General features: G+C 44.5%; 1 protein-coding gene across 1 annotated transcript in view; it reads right to left on the reverse strand.

Annotated features, from left to right (window-relative positions):
• Window positions 1–2,098: 2,098 nt before the first annotated feature.
• LOC134528293 (organic solute transporter alpha-like protein) overlaps window positions 2,099–20,421 on the reverse strand; it is an 80,884-nt gene continuing 62,561 nt past the window's right edge. Inside the window, exons 4-6 of the mRNA XM_063361788.1 lie at window positions 14,040–14,136; window positions 7,964–8,216; window positions 2,099–7,365 (exon numbers count right to left, since the gene is read on the reverse strand). Of these exons, the coding sequence (XP_063217858.1) occupies window positions 7,145–7,365; window positions 7,964–8,216; window positions 14,040–14,136 (571 nt within the window). The 3' untranslated portion in view covers window positions 2,099–7,144. The remainder of the gene's footprint in view (window positions 7,366–7,963; window positions 8,217–14,039; window positions 14,137–20,421) is intronic.

Here is a 20,421-nt window from a genome sequence, read left to right on the forward strand (position 1 = left end):
TTTTTTCCATTGAATCTTACCTGTTTCCATTGGTTCATTAGTTACTGATATCATCCAACTAACATAACCAAGTATATGTTTGTGTAAATGTAACATATCTTTGGGAAAATTTCATCCTTGTCAATTTTTCTGGAGTCCTTACTGAGCTTCAACAAACTTAGCACCAAAAATCACGTTGTTTGAAAAGTACATTCACATTGTTTCAACATCTCCACTTTTCCTCACAATAATTATGAGATTATCACAGAGTATTAAATTCTGTTCTTTAATCTATCATGCAGAACAATAATTTGTTCTGCACGTTCAGCAGTTAAATTAGCTCTACGATTGGAGATAGTGTTTCCAGCAGAAGAGAAGTCTCTCGCTGGCAACCTGCTTGGCTGGAAGGCTTTAGTAAAATTGCTTAACCTAAAAATTTGTGTCATAAATATCTGTAACTGGTCATTAAAGTTTAATCAATTGAAAGTAATAAAAATAAAGAGTTTTACTTCATTCAATTTACACTTGCAAAAAAAACATACACACATAAACCTACATGGAAATTAAAGTCTTTTTCAAAATCCTGAAGTCTGAAATATGTTTACTCATGTCATTAAATGTAGAGCTGTATTGAAGAAGCCGATTTTGCCAATATTTAGTTGAATCGGCATTTCTGTCGAATTCCGATACAGTACGCTTGTTAATTTTCGGCCGATATTACTGAAAAACGAAAGAGACTGCCATAACCTAAAAATCCACGAGTACCATTTTCACTTTTCGTAGTAGTACTGCATTCTTTCACATCGCATTATTTCTTAGCAACATGTGCCAACCGTACATATGAAAGTTTAACATCCTTTTTTTTTTCAACAATGTTCTTTAATTTAATATGTCATAAATAAATAATACATTACTATCACGGTAAATATACATCTCGGTTGTTACGGTAACTATAGTGCAAATATGGTAGCTATCATGCTTCTGTAGTAATTACGGTATCCTACAAAGAATCTTTAGTTCTTATTATGGTAATTATCTTAAAATAACTATTGGGTTTGTACTGTAGTTATGGTACATCATCCATATTTCTTCTTATGTTGTTGTTCATTTGTCTTTTCTTCATATTTACGTGCGCCATTATTTGAGACAGAAAGTTTCAGAAAAAATTTTAACGGACTTTATATCACACATTTAATGGCGTAAATGATGAGACCTCGGGCAATTTAAATGCTTTATACGGAAAAACCTACCATGCGGAACCTCGTAAGCGAGTTTTACTGTATTTTTTTTTCCGTAAATAGTAAAAAACCGAATCCTTTGACGAATCCTATATCAGACCCGCCGAATCTTCGAATCCCTAGGATTCGGCGGATTCGGCGGATATTGGATTCGGTCGCCCCATCCCTAATTTCATTCCTTGACTTCTGTTGCAGTCACAAAATTACTCCTACCAAATTGTGTATAACTAGAGTTAAGTTTTTACACGTCAATAAAAATTTGGTTCTAGTAAAATCTTAGAAAATGTAACTTAAGAGCTTTGAGAAAATTAAATCCCTAATTTTAATAGTTTTACACCAAAGGGTACCAATTTCAAACAGTGTACCACATGGTAAAAAGGCTCGAAGTACAAACTGGCATTTAAGATTCTTAAAACCATGAAGTAAACTCCTATTGAATTGTTAAAACTATTTCTTAACTAATTGTTATGTAAAAATAAAATAAAAGTATCTCGAGTAATAGTGAATTTAATACCATTTAGTCATAATGTCATGCCACTGAGAATTAGCATCAACACCCCCGAAACTCACAAATTTAATGATAGCATGAAAATATATTAATCTCCTCATTTTGTAACCCAATCAGTCAATGTTGAAATCTTCAATTGGCTAGTACTGTGAATTATCGAATATTGCTGTGCAAACTAAAATACCAGGCACGATGTATACAGTGTTGGTCTTCAGCTTGCCTTCATCATTGAGAGATAGCCCTGAACAGTCGCTCCCCTAAATCTGACGTTGATTTGGAAGCACGAGTACACCGTAAACAGACAGTAATAGATAATTGTGCTGCAGCAAAGGGAAGGGATACATAAAGAAAATTAATTAGCACCGGGTTAAGTTGTTATCAATCAGTTTATTGCTTATAGAAAAACCATAAACATTTCATACATTCATAATAGTATATAAAACTATTTCTAAAATAAATTACACCACATTTGTGTATTCTTAGAGTAAACCTGACATAAAATTAAGTATGTTGTAATACAGTAAAGACCGCAGGCTTTTGCGCACATTGCTTGGAGTTGCTTGGCTTCTGGGTTGAAGCAGCGTCGAAGGCAGTTAGTTACAACTGCTCCCTGATGATGGCGACCGAAACATCGGTGATATGTTCGCCTTCGACGGGGAAACAACCCAGAAGCCAGGCAACTCCATCTTGTAATACAATGAAGTAATTGCTAAGGAATCATTAAACATTCTACAAGAATTATAGAAGGAAAAACCTGTAAATGTTAAAGATTTCATCATACAAGAAAGAGTATAGTAATCATGTAAGAGATACTCTCATTTGTGAAATTTGTACAAATGCCAGTTAGCATCTGGAGAATGGGTTTGAAAAAGTCACTCTGTTTTGAATGGCCTACATTCATTTAAACAATTTTAAGAAGTTTTTTTTTTACCTTGAGGTACTGAGACGTTAGAATTTTTACATTTAGTGACTGCAATATAAGGTGAATATTATGTTGGGAACATTTTCTTATAGTGAGACAAAAAAGATTTTATGGGAAAAGTAGTGTTTCGGAGGCTATCTGAAAAATACAACCATTGTCATTAAACCTTTCTTTATTTGGGATGTCAGTGAACGACTCATCATTGTTTGTGGCATGCAGCATGGACGAAGAAGGGGAATAGGAGATGCTAGGCAGATCGGTGACATGTCACGGCACTAGGGAAACTTTTTTGGTTCTCCCTCCCTACCAGAGCAGAGCTGTCCAGTAGGTGACCTGTTAGCAGTTTCTGTGCAGCACGTATATAAAAACCAAGCTACCATTAAGGTCAATGCCCAGAGCCATCCGGATGACATGACTAAGTCCGGCTCAGAGGGGTGAATGCCACAGCCAGGCGTATGTATGTAAACAGTAACATTAAAACCACATGGGCCACTACCAAAATATTTATAGAAGTCTCGATGCTTAAAGTCTGTTTGCACACACACTAGAGTAATTATGATAGTGATTTGAGAATCAGAAGAGTGATCAATAGTGGGAAATGCAGGGCATAAAATTCTGGTTAGATAAAACAAGCAGTACGCTATTTTGTGACCTCGACGAAACTAAATTTGATTTTGTGACCTTGAATGAAATAAGACAGACCACGTTACAGAGCTGTTGTATAAACCACTTTATTCTTCTGTAAACTATAATGATAAGAGGTGAAATAGATAACACAAATATCTCAAAATATATAAATTTTCCGTACTGCACACCATATAAATTAAAATACCCTGTCATTTATAAAGTGCTGCACTGGGGAAAAGCTGTATATGTGTGCATGTATAAAACTGAAGCTAATATTGTAATATTGTTTTAAAAATGTGTAAAGCATTATTTTATAACGAAAAATTAATAACCGAACCAATGAATAGAGGCAACATTATATGGTGAATCGTGATAAAATAAAAATAATGGCGGAATTGAAGTCAATACACTACACAACGAAATACAAATGCAATTAAATTCACCTCAATTACCTGAATTTGTCTCTTAAAATATAGATTTGATTTCATAAAACTTTAATTTATGGTTTTATGTACTAAGTAAAAAAAAAATTATTTAGCTCCTATGTGTTGGTTTTTTTTTTTTTTTTTTTTAATTTTTTTAAGTAACTAAAGCAGTCTATAGCTGATACCAACGGCTATAGGCGTACATAGAAACTAGGTTTTGGGTATTTAACATTGTGTTTTCTTATTCATATTAATAGGATTGAAATAATTAGACCGTGTCAAAAAGTAAAATTTAAATTTGAAAATATTTTGAACTTTCTCGTGAACTAAGAAACATTACAGAAGAATATTGAATGTTTTGATTGCACATATTTTTTTTTTACTTACATTTATTAAAATTTAGTATTGTTTTATGTATACATTTTAAGCATCTTACCACAAATTTTTGTTGTCGACGTTATTGTGCTTGATATGTACATTATTACATTATGTCAAATCTTTAATGACAGAATTTGCATATTTATTGCATCATAGAAGCTTGACTCTAGCAATGAACAATATACTAAAAATGTGAAATGGTATGTGGAAAAAAAAAATGTTGCAACCAAATGTGTCTTACGTTCATATTTCCTTCGAAACATGCTTTATCATCGTTCAGGACCATGTCGGGGAATAAAACCACTTCCTCCATTCCCGGGCCTATCTCCTCACAAATTAGTGAGACATTTGGATCAGATGCAGCACTGAGAAGCATGTCAGGCCTTCACTTGTTTTAATCAGCAGGTCAGCTCTGTAAGTAAAAAGAGATGAAATCCAAACCTATGTGCCACAACCCAAATGTTTACGATAATTCCTTCAAAATATCTGATGTGTCTTGCTGAGTGATTTTTCAAAAGGGAGCTAGTGACAAACCTTTGTTGTTAGCATATTTTAATCACAGATGAATCAAAGTTTTCTTGCAATTCTTAGGAAACCGGTTTTTGGCACTTGGTACCTTAAGAATTTCAACTCTTCAATTTAAAAAAACCAGCCACACATATGAAGACATTTGTTTGATTGTATTTTGTGAGTTCTACAAGACACTAGAGCATGTCAAACTGTGTTAATTATATATAGTATTTGATAATAGTTCAATCGGACATTTGTGAGTATGATACTGAGCAGAGATTAATGTTTTTATAAGTCATAACATCCATTTTACTTGTTTTGCCATACATTCAGAATATATACAACATAATACATCATTGAAAAAGATTCATCAGCTAAAAACTACAAATCCTAACTTTATAAACCTACTGGTGGTATATTACACTGCCCGGCAATGCAGTGATAAGTGTGTACGCACTCAACACTTGTCTAACACACTAGGTGAATACATAAATACTATTTACTTGTTTAAGTATACATCCTGTTGAACCTAGATAACTATTCACAGCAGAAAGGAAAATATTTTCCATGTTAATTCATATAAGAAGAAAGTCAATAATTCTCACTTAGCATAGTTAATTTTGAACATGGTTGGTAACAATTTAAGACACTATCTTCAACCTATGATTTTTAATTGTTTAGTATTAGCCTGTCAGGCCTATAGTCAATTAACACATGTTCTAAACTTGTGAAGTAGATGAAAGCAATCAGAGATGGAAACTATTCAAAAGGTGATGACTATCCATGAAGCCCATGTATTTAATTTCACCTTAATCTGCTTACTTGACTTTATATGCACTGCCTTTATTAACTTACAAGGCACAGATAACAGAGTATTCAGGAAATATTCAATAGTAAAAATTAGGGATGGGTCGGTTCTGTAATATTTTCGGTTCCGGTTCCATTTACTAACAATGTATACATGTCTTAAGTGACAGAAGTACAGTTGAGAGCATAATTACCGTACACTAAAATAATTATGTCTTTAAATTGAAATGTGCAGCGCCTACTTTGTGCTAAAGAAAAAAACAGTTTGAGTAATAGAGAATACAAAGTTAAAAAATACCTATGTGCTGTGATGGTAAAAAAAAAACTAATTTCTTTAGTTACTACACCTTAAAAATTATAAGACATTGTTATAAAATACATATTTCAGGCTTCAAAAAGCTTGGTCCTAAAGAAATGCATACAGTCTACTGATGTAACAAGAGAGACAATTTCAGATTCATTTAATAATACTGTACATTGATCTTATTTGCTGTCGTAACACAAGAGACAACTTCATACCTCATTCCATTGGATGGACTATGTTCACAGGGTGTATTCTGGAAATTAGGAATAAAGATAAACTGACACAAGTAACTATTTACTTCATTGGTTGAAGTGGCCAGACCATCCACCGGTCTAAATACAGTATGTACGTAAAAGAATGTCCCAGTTACAAATTTGAATAGTATCAACTGTAAGTATTGTAGTGTGTTTGTTCAAGGTCACAATGAAAGAGTAACTCAGTTTTTGATTAAGCGCAAACGCGAGGACCGCTTTGTTGTTTTCTCACTTGCAGAGCCACCTAATGGCGACTCCTGAGTGTTTTGTGTTCTGCAATTTGCTAAGAGTGAATCTGTAATTTTAGTTCAACATGCATTTTGTTTAATGTTTAATGAGACTGGTTGAACATCGCAAGTCTCTGACCATTGGATGGTCGTAATGGTCAAGCTCTTTTTCGTTGGCTTCCCCATTCACCTTGACATAACACCATGCAATTGATTTATCCTTTGGGGCTTTATAAAAGATTGTGTCTATGTTCCAACACTACCTAATGACTTGCCAGAGTTGAGACACAGAATTGAAGAGGCTATTACTGCCATTACTCCGGACTTGTTAATTAAAGTGTGGGAAGAATTGGCCTTTAGGTTGGATGTGTGCCATATAACTAAAAGTGCACATATTGAAAATTTTTAAGGAAAACTAGGTTAGTTTACCGTCAGCTTGATGTATGATTTGTTGCAAATAGTCTAAATTAAACTGTTATAAGATACCGTTGAAACTGGCACATTCTTTTAAGAACATCCTGCATTATTTTGCATGCTTGTTAAGTTGCAGTACTTGATAACAATATTAATTATTACACAGAAAACTTAATAAGATTTCACTAATTGAATTTCAATGCAATATCTGAAGCAGAATACAATAATTCGGTTTCTGCACACACAAAACATTTTTTTTTCCTTCAGTATGTGGTTTATTGATATCCAATTTTATTCCAATATTCAGTGGTTATTTCGCATGCAATCCGTACTGCAGATTATTTTTAGTGTTTAAACTATTGTAATAATTTTTATCACATTTTTTTTCGATGAAAAGCTCAACTCATCCGGCATTGCTATAAGTATTTTGAGTATTGCACACGAAAATATTCTTTATCACACGAACAGGGCGACTCGCTCTTTGACAAGGTATGTACTGTCAGCCTTCCCTGCTGATCCAGCCCCCGGGGTAGCAGCAACAGGAGCGATGCTCACGTCTCGCTGAAGGCCTTGTTGTCGCGGCCGAGCGGCTGCGCGTCGAGTACCCGGCTGAGCTTCCCCGGCGCCCCGGGCAGGAGGTCCCCGATCACGCACACCTGCTGCGGCGCGGGGTGCGACCCCGAGTCCAGCTCGGGCAGCTCCTGGTGGTAGAGGTGGCGAGCGACGATGCTCAGCACCACCATCTCCGACAGCATCAGCGAGTTGTACACCACTGGAACACACGGAGTCCACGCACTACAGAAGTGAAACTTCTTGCTTATTACATTATTAGGTATGGGAAATGTAAAACTCTTTGGTTGAGGTCGTAGATCAAAAAAAAGTATATGAAATATTACCTTTGAAAGATTTGAAATATTTGTCATGTTGACAACAGCAATTTTTTTGCTTAATTTGTGTTTTTTGTAGTTTTCTTCTACAGACATACATGTGCTTTAGCAATGGCGTATGTCCAAAAGTTTACATCAAGTCAAAATGTATGGAAATATGTGAGCACTAAATTATGCAAGTATGATACGTCATTTCTACCTCTCCCCTGCTGTCTCCTCCTCTACCGGTTCCTACACCACATACCTACGTTTTCCCCTCCTCTCCCGGTTCCCCCACCACTTACCTTGCCATTCCCCTCATGCAATCGGGATTTTCGTAAAACATGAAAATTGTAGCTCCCTTAGCAAAGAAGTTTCACTTCAGTAATCTCTCTGTGACCTTATGTAGCTAGGTAGTGATATCCTGTCCTCGCTTGTGTATTTTTTTTTTTTTTTTTTAATTGTGTGAGCGAGGGACGGAGGGACGGATGCCGGCACACTCACGGTTGGCGTAGACGGCGGGCGTGATGGGCGGCCGGCACGGCAGGACCCCGCCCCAAGCCACGGCGCGCGACGCCAGCCCCTGCAGCTTGGCGCACAGCAGCACCAGCTGCAGCACCATGAACTTGCTACGCATGCGGTGGCCGCACAGCACGTCCTGCAGCACCTTGATGGTCATGCTCATGCCCCAGATGCCGAAGAAGATGGAGATGGCGATGGCGGGTTGGAAGTACATGTAGTTCACCTGGTACAGGCTCTGTGAAAAACGGCCGGTGTTTGCATAGGCATGCGCACGGTAGGTGCCACAGGTGCCTTGGCACCACCATTAGGGTTAACGTTATTTTGTTTTTCACAAGCAGAAATAAATAATACATACTTACAAAAATCTGTATTATTTCCAAAAAAAAATATGTTTTACAATCGTATCGAGTTACAGATATGTGCTCATAACACTATCAGTATATCAATTATCAATCAAACCAACTATACACACGGAAACAAGCCAGTTGCAATTACTTGTGTTGTACACGCGGGCCGCGGCTACGAAACTTCTGAAATGTAAATACTTCTCCTAGTTCTCCTCGAATTACATAGAATGCGCGCTCGGTGTCCACTGTTCACTCCACTCGGCAGGCGCACGGAATAATAGCCGCCGTCCGCCCGGGGTTTATTTAAAAAAAGAGAGAGAGTTTAGTTAGTTAAAAGGATAGGCTTACTCGATGACTTATGTGCAGTCGCCGACAAAACATTTTTGTTGTATTCCAAAAGTTAAAAATTTTGCCCACTCTTATTTGTGTATTTTTATTATTTTAATATTTTACATATTTAAGGTATGTTACAAAAACTCCCTTGATTTGTTGATTTTAAAACTTAACATTTGAGAATGTTTTTTCTATCATTTATTTGGTGTCTTCAGAAAACATGCAAGTACGGTTTTTCAAAGCCACCAGCATGAATTCCGTGCAAACAATTTGTGCAATTTACTTTATGGCTCAACAAAGTTTAAAACTGTTAATAGTTTAGTAGTTTTCCTGGTGATTATAACGTTCAAAGCTATAATTTGTCATAAAAAATGTTAAAATTTTTACATCTGTGTATTTAATGTTTTTGTTCGGAAACACCTTAAATATAACCATTTTGCGCTTTCAAATCCAAATTTTTCCGGGGGAGGACCCCCCGTCTTAGGCTCGGGGTCCATGAATGACAGGGCTGTTGTGTAATCTGGCACCACCAATACTGAAGTCTTGCGCACGCCTATGGGTGTTTGCCCCACGTTCAGCGACAAGGTCTGTTGGTTTAGTCAACGTATTTTGTAATGAGGAAGACTGCCGGTCTTGGCTGCCACTATTTACTCAAAGAAATGACCAGATGGGGCCTCGGGTGCTGAACTGGCAGAGTAATTTTTACAGTAGATACATACTTCAATATCATAAAGTTAGAACACAAAAAAAAATCGCTTTCGGCACAGCCTCCAGGCGTAGGTAGATTTTGAAGTACCTTTTTCTTCTGGAAATATTTTGTAAACTTTTTGTAAAATTTTGGAACTTTTAAAGACCTTAATGTACATAACATATTTATGTTCTCCAATATTGCAAAATGATAGATTAAATATTTGATAATTTTCTATGCAGAGAAAATATTTCGACTAAGTTTAACTCAATATATCCACCATTGAATAACTTAGAACGATTTTAATATTATATGCCAAACAAGGTAATTATTTAATTGTTTAATTATTTAATTGTTTCAAACACTATTTTTCATCCCTTGCACTAATAATGTATTCGTATAAAAATTTGGTTTACACCAAGTTTTAAGATAATATTAATTTGGTTTAAAATTATTTTTAATGAATTTGATACTTACTACGAAATTTTAAATTTTTTTGAAATTTCAACCATAGTTTTTATTGTAATAAATTGTTCATCAAAAATTGTTTCTGCCAAAGTTTTAGATTAAGTTTAGGATGTATACAATATTATAACATATTTGATAATAAAACTATTAAAAAAAATTTTCCCAAGCCTTATTTCCACCCCTTACAGTAATAAATAGTTGGTTAGATAAAAATTTATTTTAACAATAGTTTTAGTCAATATGTATTTAGAAAGGTACAAAAAAAACTAAGAATGGATTCGGTAGTGCACGTGGTAGGGAGTTTTATTTATTTTCTTATACCAACCCCAGTTTTTTCAACCCCTTGCAAAACTGGTTTGTTTTTAACAAAAATTGTAATAGGCAAAAGTTTTAGATAAAAATTAAAATATTTGCAAACAATTTTAACGGGATTGATAGAGTGCCTAATAAGGGAGATACAAATTTTTTGTCATTTAACCCCTGTTTATCCACCCCTTGCATTCATTGTTCATTGTATAAAAAATTATTTCAGACAAACGTTGTAGATAATAATTAAAGGTTTTACAATAAATCAAAATGAATTTGATGGAGTACATGGTGCGGAAATTATGTATTTTTTAAAATTCTACCCTTGTTTTTTTCAATCCCATGTAGCAATGGCTCATCTCAACAAAAATTGTTTCAGACAGAAATGTTAAAAAAAAAATTATAAGATTTACAAACAATCTGAATGAATTCGATTGTGTCCTTACTAAGGCAGTTATGGATTTTTTTTGTCTTCCAAACCTTGTTTTTTCCACCCCTTGCAGTTATAGTCGGTGGTACAAAAAATTGTTTTAGACAAAAATTTTAGATAATATTTATACAGCTACAAACAATTCAAACGGATTTAATAGTTTGCATATAAAGGGAGATGTGATTTTTTTTTTGTCTTTCAACCCCTGTTATTTCCCACCCCTTGCAGTAATTGTTGGTCATATAAAAAATATTTTTGAACAAAAGTTTTAGATAATATTTTTATGTTTTATAATCAGAAGAAATGGATTTAATAGTTTCCAATATGCAGATTTTATTATTTTTTTTTGGTATTGTTACGAACGTGAGCAAGGCCGCAACACGTGCAGGTGCACAGCTGGCTGACATAATGTGGCCGCGCAACATGATACGTTCCGCGCGCACCTGGGTCGCCGCTTCCCCTCCCTCCAGTCCTCAGCTCCCCGCGTGGCGCTGTTAGTTTGACATCCGAAACCTGACAGCTGCGGAGTTACGCGAGCCGCAGACACGTCTTTCGAGAGATTTCTGCCGTCGGGTCGGCGCGGAATGACGCGACTGGCCCCAGCCGCGCTCGTGATTTCTGGAAAGCGTCTGGGCTGATATATAAGACGAGGATGCCGGCCTCGGGGAGTCAGAGTCTAGGCGGGAGCTTTCCCACGGCTGAGTTTCCGGGGCGATAGTGCCGCGGGTGCGGCAGAGTGGCGAAGTCCTTGGACGAAGGTTCCAGGGCAGGAGTTCAGTGGAGTCGGGAGTTTTCCCGCGGCGGAGTTTCCGGGCGGTAAAGCGGCGAAGTCCCTGGACGAAGGTTCCAGGGCAGAGAGTTCAGTTCCGGGCGATAGTGTCGCGGGCGCGGCGAAGTTCCGAGTGAGGCGTCAGGCGGATCCTCGACGAAGGCAAGTGCGTCGGCGGCGGTGGAGTGCGGCGACGGAGTCCCGCGGCGGAGATCCACAAAGGGTGCTGCGGCGAGAGTTGCGCCTGAGGTGCGGCCCAGCGAGGTGTGTGGATTGTAAGAAACGAGTGACTGGGGAAGCAACATTATTTTTAAGTGCAATTGATTATTTGCCATTTTAGAAGATTATTTGTAAGTGACATAAGTAGTGGCCATAAATAAAACTGTGTAGTGTGTAGTAAAATCTATTAATTGGGCTATCCTTTACGAACCCGGTAAATTGTAACAGTATTATAAAACTTATTTTTTCAACATCGTGTAGCAATGGTTCGTCTTATCAAAAATTGTTTCAGACAAAACTTTTAGATAAAAATTATAAGATTTACAAACACTGCAAACTAATTCGATGTTGTGCCTACGAACAGAGTTATGATTTTTTTTGTCCTCCAAGCCTTGTTATTTTCACCCCATGCAGTTATGGTTGGTCGTATCAAAAATGTTTTTAGACAAAAGTTTTTGGTATTTCTTCTACGAGTTATAATACCTTAAAACTGATGTAATATTTTCCGTATTATTGGAGTTACAAGAATTTTTCTGTTTTTTAATAAACTTTCCCCATTTCTACCCCTTTGGTTGGAAATTGCCCTTTAACGAACTGGACCGAGATTTTTAACAAATAGATTTTACGTATCTACTTGGAACAAATTTGTGAAAACTTGTGACAGTTATGGTGTCCACAAAATTGTGATTTATTTATATTTATATTATATACATATATGTATGTATATATATCGTTTAAAATTATATAGACCATGAAACAAAAACTGTATAAAAATTTTCCAGGGGTCCCATTATGGTATAGGCAGTATTTTGTCGAAATATACCTATAATTGGAAGGTAGATGAACTGAATTATTTTTACTGAAAGATATACACATGTACACCTATCGTCAAATATTTAAAAATTAGTATTTTTCGCATACTGACCCACTTGTGATATGTTAAAAATTAAATGACTGCAAATAAAAATATTTATTTACCATTTTACCATCTAGGTTGAATAAAAAAATATTTGGATTAGTGTAGTGTAATTAATACATGGTGGTGATATGAGGGTTGTCGGAAAATGTTTTGGTTTGGTTAGTTTAAAAAAAAAAAAGTGCGTCAAAATGAGCTGAAAATAGCAACGTCCGTGCATTTGCTAAATCATCTTGGTTTTCCAGGTTGAGCTAAATCACACCTTTTGTTGCAAACAGAAACTAAGAAAATGCAATGAAAACCCCAACCAAGTGCCTTATAACAGAAATCAACAAAACACAATAGAATACAATGGAAGTCACAGAAACCAACTGAATACACTGATTTTTTTTTTGTGGGATAATTTCTCTCAAAGAAACCACTGAAACCCAATAAAGCTATTGTGTTTACAACAGAAATCAACACGATCCAATAAAATATACTTGAATCATATATGTCACACAAAAGGAAATACTGAGATTCCTGCTGGATTTTGTTGAATTCTGTTGTTAACTTTCAGTAGGGATGAATACAACTTGGTTTTTTTTTTTTTTTTGCTAGAAAATTTAACTATCAGTTAATCCACTATTTTAGAGCTGCTTTGTATAATATATTATATTAAATAAGTGACCCACTAGATGAGTGGACCTGGAGCATAGGAAATAAAAGTTTCCAAGAGGACTGTTATTTTGCATAGTCCTGAAACATCCCCCTGAACCTCGAATAATTTTCAGATTTTATCCTAATTCCTTATCATAGTTTACCAAACTTACTAAAGTATTATTTTACTGCAGTGCTATAGATATTAGGACTTTTTGAATCACAAAAAAAAAAAAATGTACGAAGTATTTAAATTCTAAATGTAACAAGCTTCCATTAAGATTTCAAATTTTCCATTGAAATAAATGATACATAAATCAACACAACATCATGAACAGAATCTCATGTGACCAAGCGCATGGTGGAGCTAATTTCTTTCGATATTAGTGGGCAGTGATCACCATTGTTTGGGTGTTTTGGTGTGGTGATTGGTGCAGATGGTGAACTGAAAGACAAGTTCCATCCAGCTGACAAAATCAAGCAAAACATTGCTAGCCTTGAAGTAGTTAATACAGTTATGTATTTGATGTAATATATGTTGATGACAATTCCGATTTAGCTCTTTATATGTATCGTCCTTCTAGTATAGGTACGTAATATAAGTGTTTCTGGTTTTGGTATTATTCTGTTAGTGGAAGAGGATGTCATGTGTTAATGTTGGCAGCATTTTTTTGGTGACTTCCGTTGTTGTTCATATATAATAAGATGTAGACTGTGAAGTCAATCCAATAAAACCATATATATAGTAACAGAAGTGAACGCGTATTACTGTGTTAACTCATATATATATATATATATATATATATATATATATATATATATATATATATATATATATATATATATATATATATATATATATAAGAAAATTGAACTTGGCCCCCCTGACCGTTATTCTGGATCCGCCCTCGAGTCCCGTTGGAGGGTAAGTTCAGTTTCTCACCTCCTCCTCAGCCCACATCACCATGAGCACCATGTACACCAAGCCCTGGACCACTGGGAGCTGTAGAACCAGCAGCCTGAGCTTGCGTACATTTGTCCTGCAACAAAAGAAAAGTCACACGAATGTGTTGTACCAATAAAATTACATTACAGATAATAACAGCGTGCAGTATTTGAATTATTTTTTCCATTGACGGTACGTGCCAGTTAAAAAAATATAAATCTCTCTCTCTCTCCCCCCCCCCCCTCACCCCCTAGTTCACAATTTGCCACATGCTCTTCTGATACCAGTACCCCAAGTTCAACTTAAGTTCAGAAACCCAAATAATCCATGTCTGTCCATGTTTTTTTTTATATCTCTGTTGTGGGAGAGAAGGTAGTTGGAGGGCGACACCGACAGAGCAGGTAGCTAGAGGGTGACACTGACCGGGAAGGAAAGGCAGAAAAGGGCGAGGGAGGGAGACACCGACAGAGCAGGCAGCCGGAGGGCGACACTGACCGGGAAGGAAAGGGAGAGAAGGGCGAGGGAGGGAGACACCGACAGAGCAGGCAGCCGGAGGGCGACACTGACCGGGAAGGAAAGGTAGAGAAGGGCGAGGGAGGGAGACACCGACAGAGCAGGCAGCCGGAGGGCGACACTGACCGGGAAGGAAAGGTAGAGAAGGGCGAGGGAGGGAGACACCGACAGAGCAGGCAGCCGGAGGGCGACACTGACCGGGAAGGAAAGGTAGAGAAGGGCGAGGGAGGGAGACACCGACAGAGCAGGCAGCCAGAGGGCGACACTGACCGGGAAGGAAAGGCAGAGAAGGGCGAGGGAGGGAGACACCGACAGAGCAGGCAGCCGGAGGGCGACACTGACCGGGAAGGAAAGGTAGAGAAGGGCGAGGGAGGGAGACACCGACATAGCAGGCAGCCGGAGGGCGACACTGACCGGGAAGGAAAGGTAGAGAAGGGCGAGGGAGGGAGACACCGACAGAGCAGGCAGCCGGAGGGCGACACTGACCGGGAAGGAAAGGGAGAGAAGGGCGAGGGAGGGAGACACCGACAGAGCAGGCAGCCGGAGGGCGACACTGACCGGGAAGGAAAGGTAGAGAAGGGCGAGGGAAGGAGACACCGACATAGCACGCAGCCGGAGGGCGACACTGACCGGGAAGTAAGGTAGAGAAGGGCGAGGGAGGGAGACACCGACAGAGCAGGCAGCCGGAGGGCGACACTGACCGGGAAGGAAAGGGAGAGAAGGGCGAGGGAGGGAGACACCGACAGAGCAGGCAGCCGGAGGGCGACACTGACCGGGAAGGAAAGGTAGAGAAGGGCGAGGGAGGGATACACCGACATAGCAGGCAGCCGGAGGGCGACACTGACCGGGAAGGAAAGGTAGAGAAGGGCGAGGGAGGGAGACACCGACAGAGCGGACAGCCGGAGGGCGACACTGACCGGGAAGGAAAGGCAGAGAAGGGCGAGGGAGCGGGACACCGACAGAGCAGGCAGCCGGAGGGCGACACTGTCCGGGAAGGAAAGGGAGAGAAGGGCGAGGGAGGGCGACACCGACAGAGCAGGAAGCCGGAGGGCGACACTGACCGGGAAGGAAAGGCAGAGAAGGGCGAGGGAGGGAGACACCGACAGAGCAGGCAGCCGGAGGGCGACACTGACCGGGAAGGAAAGGCAGAGAAGGGCGAGGGAGCGGGACACCGACAGCGCAGGCAGCCGGAGGGCGACACTGTCCGGGAAGGAAAGGGAGAGAAGGGCGAGGGAGGGCGACACCGACAGAGCAGGCAGCCGGAGGGCGACACTGACCGGGAAGGAAAGGCAGAGAAGGGCGAGGGAGGGAGACACCGACAGAGCAGGCAGCCGGAGGGCGACACTGACCGGGAAGGAAAGGCAGAGAAGGGCGAGGGAGGGAGACACCGACAGAGCAGGCAGCCGGAGGGCGACACTGACCGGGAAGGAAAGGCAGAGAAGGGCGAGGGAGGGAGACACCGACAGAGCAGGCAGCCGGAGGGCGACACTGACCGGGAAGGAAAGGGAGAGAAGGGCGAGGGAGGGAGACACCGACAGAGCAGGCAGCCGGAGGACGACACTGACCGGGAAGGAAAGGCAGAGAAGGGCGAGGGAGGGAGACACCGACAGAGCAGGCAGCCGGAGGGCGACACTGACCGGGAAGGAAAGGGAGAGAAGGGCGAGGGAGGGAGACACCGACAGAGCAGGCAGCCGGAGGGCGACACTGACCGGGAAGGAAAGGTAGAGAAGGGCGAGGGAGGGAGACACCGACAGAGCAGGCAGCCGGAGGGCGACACTGACCGGGAAGGAAAGGGAGAGAAGGGCGAGGGAGGGAGACACCGACAGAGCAGGCAGCCGGAGGGCGACACTGACCGGGAAGGAAAGGTAGAGAAGGGCGAGGGAGGGAGACACCGACAGAGCAGGCAGCCGGAGTACGACACTGACCGGGAAGGAAAGGCAGAGAAGGGCGAGGGAGGGAGACCGACAGAGCAGGCAGCCGGAGGGCGACACTGACCGGGAAGGAAAGGGAGAAAAGGGCGAGGGAGGGAGACACCGACAGAGCAGGCAGCCGGAGGTCGACACTGACCGGGAAGGAAAGGGAGAGAAGGTAGTTGGAGGGAGACACCGACAGAGCAGGCAGCCGGAGGGCGACACTGACCGGGAAGGAAAGGGAGAGAAGGGCGAGGGAGGGAGACACCGACAGAGCAGGCAGCCGGAGGGCGACACTGACCGGGAAGGAAAGGTAGAGAAGGGCGTGGGAGGGAGACACCGACATAGCAGGCAGCCGGAGGGCGACACTGACCGGGAAGGAAAGGCAGAGAAGGGCGAGGGAGCGGGACACCGACAGAGCAGGCAGCCGGAGGGCGACACTGTCCGGGAAGAAAAGGGAGAGAAGGGCGAGGGAGGGCGACACCGACAGAGCAGGCAGCCGGAGGGCGACACTGACCGGGAAGGAAAGGCAGAGAAGGGCGAGGGAGCGGGACACCGACAGAGCAGGCAGCCGGAGGGCGACACTGACCGGGAAGGAAAGGTAGAGAAGGGCGTAAGAGGGAGACACCGACATAGCAGGCAGCCGGAGGGCGACACTGACCGGGAAGGAAAGGTAGAGAAGGGCGAGGGAGGGAGACACCGACAGAGCAGGCAGCCGGATGGCGACACTGACCGGGAAGGAAAGGCAGAGAAGGGCGAGGGAACGGGACACCGACAGAGCAGGCAGCCGGAGGGTGACACTGACCGGGAAGGAAAGGGAGAGATGGGCGAGGGAGGGAGACACCGACAGAGCAGGCAGCCGGAGGTCGACACTGACCGGGAAGGAAAGGGAGAGAAGGTAGTTGGAGGGAGACACCGACAGAGCAGGCAGCCGGAGGGCGACACTGACCGGGAAGGAAAGGCAGAGAAGGGCGAGGGAGGGCGACACCGACATAGCAGGCAGCCGGAGGGCGACACTGACCGGGAAGGAAAGGTAGAGAAAGGCGAGGGAGGGAGACACCGACAGAGCAGGCAGCCGGAGGGCGACACTGACCGGGAAGGAAAGGCAGAGAAAGGCGAGGGAGGGCGACACCGACATAGCAGGCAGCCGGAGGGCGACACTGACCGGGAAGGAAAGGTAGAGAAGGGCGAGGGAGGGAGACACCGACAGAGCAGGCAGCCGGAGGGCGACACTGACCGGGAAGGAAAGGCAGAGAAGGGCGTGGGAGGGCGACACCGACATAGCAGGCAGCCGGAGGGCGACACTGACCGGGAAGGAAAGGTAGAGAAGGGCGAGGGAGGGAGACACCGACAGAGCAGGCAGCCGGAGGGCGACACTGACCGGGAAGGAAAGGCAGAGAAGGGCGAGGGAGCGGGACACTGACAGAGCAGGCAGCCGGAGGGCGACACTGTCCGGGAAGGAAAGGGAGAGAAGGGCGAGGGAGGGCGACACCGACAGAGCAGGCAGCCGGAGGGCGACACTGACCGGGAAGGAAATGCAGAGAAGGGCGAGGGAGCGGGACACCGACAGAGCAGGCAGCCGGAGGGCGACACTGACCGGGAAGGAAAGGTAGAGAAGGGCGTGGGAGGGAGACACCGACATAGCAGGCAGCCGGAGGGCGACACTGACCGGGAAGGAAAGGTAGAGAAGGGCGAGGGAGGGAGACACCGACAGAGCAGGCAGCCGGAGGGCGACACTGACCGGGAACGAAAGGCAGAGAAGGGCGAGGGAACGGGACACCGAAGGAGCAGGCAGCCGGAGGGTGACACTGACCGGGAAGGAAAGGGAGAGATGGGCGAGGGAGGGAGACACCGACAGAGCAGGCAGCCGGAGGTCGACACTGACCGGGAAGGAAAGGGAGAGAAGGTAGTTGGAGGGAGACACCGACAGAGCAGGCAGCCGGAGGGCGACACTGACCGGGAAGGAAAGGCAGAGAAGGGCGAGGGAGGGCGACACCGACATAGCAGGCAGCCGGAGGGCGACACTGACCGGGAAGGAAAGGTAGAGAAGGGCGAGGGAGGGAGAAACCGACAGAGCAGGCAGCCGGAGGGCGACACTGACCGGGAAGGAAAGGCAGAGAAGGGCAAAGGAAGGGCGACACCGACATAGCAGGCAGCCGGAGGGCGACACTGACCGGGAAGGAAAGGTAGAGAAGGGCGAGGGAGGGAGACACCGACAGAGCAGACAGCCGGAGGGCGACACTGACCGGGAAGGAAAGGCAGAGAAGGGCTAGGGAGGGAGACACCGACAGAGCAGGCAGCCAGGGGGCGACACTGACCGGGAAGGAAAGGGAGAGAAGGTAGTTGGAGGGCGACACTGACAGAGCAGGCAGCCGGAGGGCGACACTGACAGAGCAGGCAGCCGGAGGGCGACACTGACCGGGAAGGAAAGGCAGAGAAGGGCGAGGGAGGGCGACACCGACATAGCAGGCAGCCGGAGGGCGACACTGACCGGGAAGGAAAGGTAGAGAAGGGCGAGGGAGGGAGACACCGACAGAGCAGGCAGCCGGAGGGCGACACTGACCGGGAAGGAAAGGCAGAGAAGGGCGTGGGAGGGCGACACCGACAGAGCAGGCAGCCGGAGGGCTACACTGACTGGGAAGGAAAGGGAGAGAAGGTAGTTGGAGGGCGACACCGACAGAGCGGACAGCCGGAGGGCGACACTGACCGGGAAGGAAAGGCAGAGAAGGGCGAGGGAGCGAGTCACCGACAGAGCAGGCAGCCGGAGGGCGACACTGACCGGGAAGGAAAGGCAGAGAAGGGCGAGGGAGGGAGACACCGACAGAGCAGGCAGCCGGAGGGCGACACTGACCGGGAAGGAAAGGTAGAGAAGGGCGAGGGAGGGAGACACCGACAGAGCAGGCAGCCGGAGGGCGACACTGACCGGGAAGGAAAGGTAGAGAAGGGCGAGGGAGCGAGACACCGACAGAGCAGGCAGCCGGAGGGCGATACTGACCGGGAAGGAAAGGTAGAGAAGGGCGAGGGAGCGAGACACCGACAGAGCAGGCAGCCGGAGGGCGACACTGACCGGGAAGGAAAGGTAGAGAAGGGCGAGGGAGCGAGACACCGACAGAGCAGGCAGCCGGAGGGCGACACTGACCGGGAAGGAAAGGTAGAGAAGGGCGAGGGAGCGAGACACCGACAGAGCAGGCAGCCGGAGGGCGACACTGACCGGGAAGGAAAGGTAGAGAAAGGCGAGGGAGGGAGACACTTACAGAGCAGGCAGCCGGAGGGCGACACTGACCGGGAAGGAAAGGTAGAGAAGGGCGAGGGAGCGAGACACCGACAGAGCAGGCAGCCGGAGGGCGACACTGACCGGGAAGGAAAGGCAGAGAAGGGCGAGGGAGGGAGACACCGACAGAGCAGGCAGCCGGAGGGCGACACTGACCGGGAAGGAAAGGGAGAGAAGGTAGTTGGAGGGCGACACCGACAGAGCGGGCAGCCGGAGGGCGACACTGACCGGGAAGGAAAGGCAGAGAAGGGCGAGGGAGCGAGACACCGACAGAGCAGGTAGCCGGAGGGCGACACTGACCGGGAAGGAAAGGTAGAGAAGGGCGAGGGAGCGAGACACCGACAGAGCAGGCAGCCGGAGGGCGACACTGACCGGGAAGGAAAGGCAGAGAAGGGCGAGGGAGGGAGACACCGACAGAGCAGGCAGCCGGAGGGCGACACTGACCGGGAAGGAAAGGTAGAGAAGGGCGAGGGAGGGAGACACCGACAGAGCAGGCAGCCGGAGGGCGACACTGACCGGGAAGGAAAGGTAGAGAAGGGCGTGGGAGGGAGACACCGACATAGCAGGCAGCCGGAGGGCGACACTGACCGGGAAGGAAAGGTAGAGAAGGGCGAGGGAGGGAGACACCGACAGAGCAGGCAGCCGGAGGGCGACACTGACCGGGAAGGAAAGGCAGAGAAGGGCG

Source organism: Bacillus rossius, chromosome 1 (assembly GCF_032445375.1).
Source record: "Bacillus rossius redtenbacheri isolate Brsri chromosome 1, Brsri_v3, whole genome shotgun sequence".
Lineage (NCBI taxonomy): Eukaryota > Metazoa > Arthropoda > Insecta > Phasmatodea > Bacillidae > Bacillus > Bacillus rossius.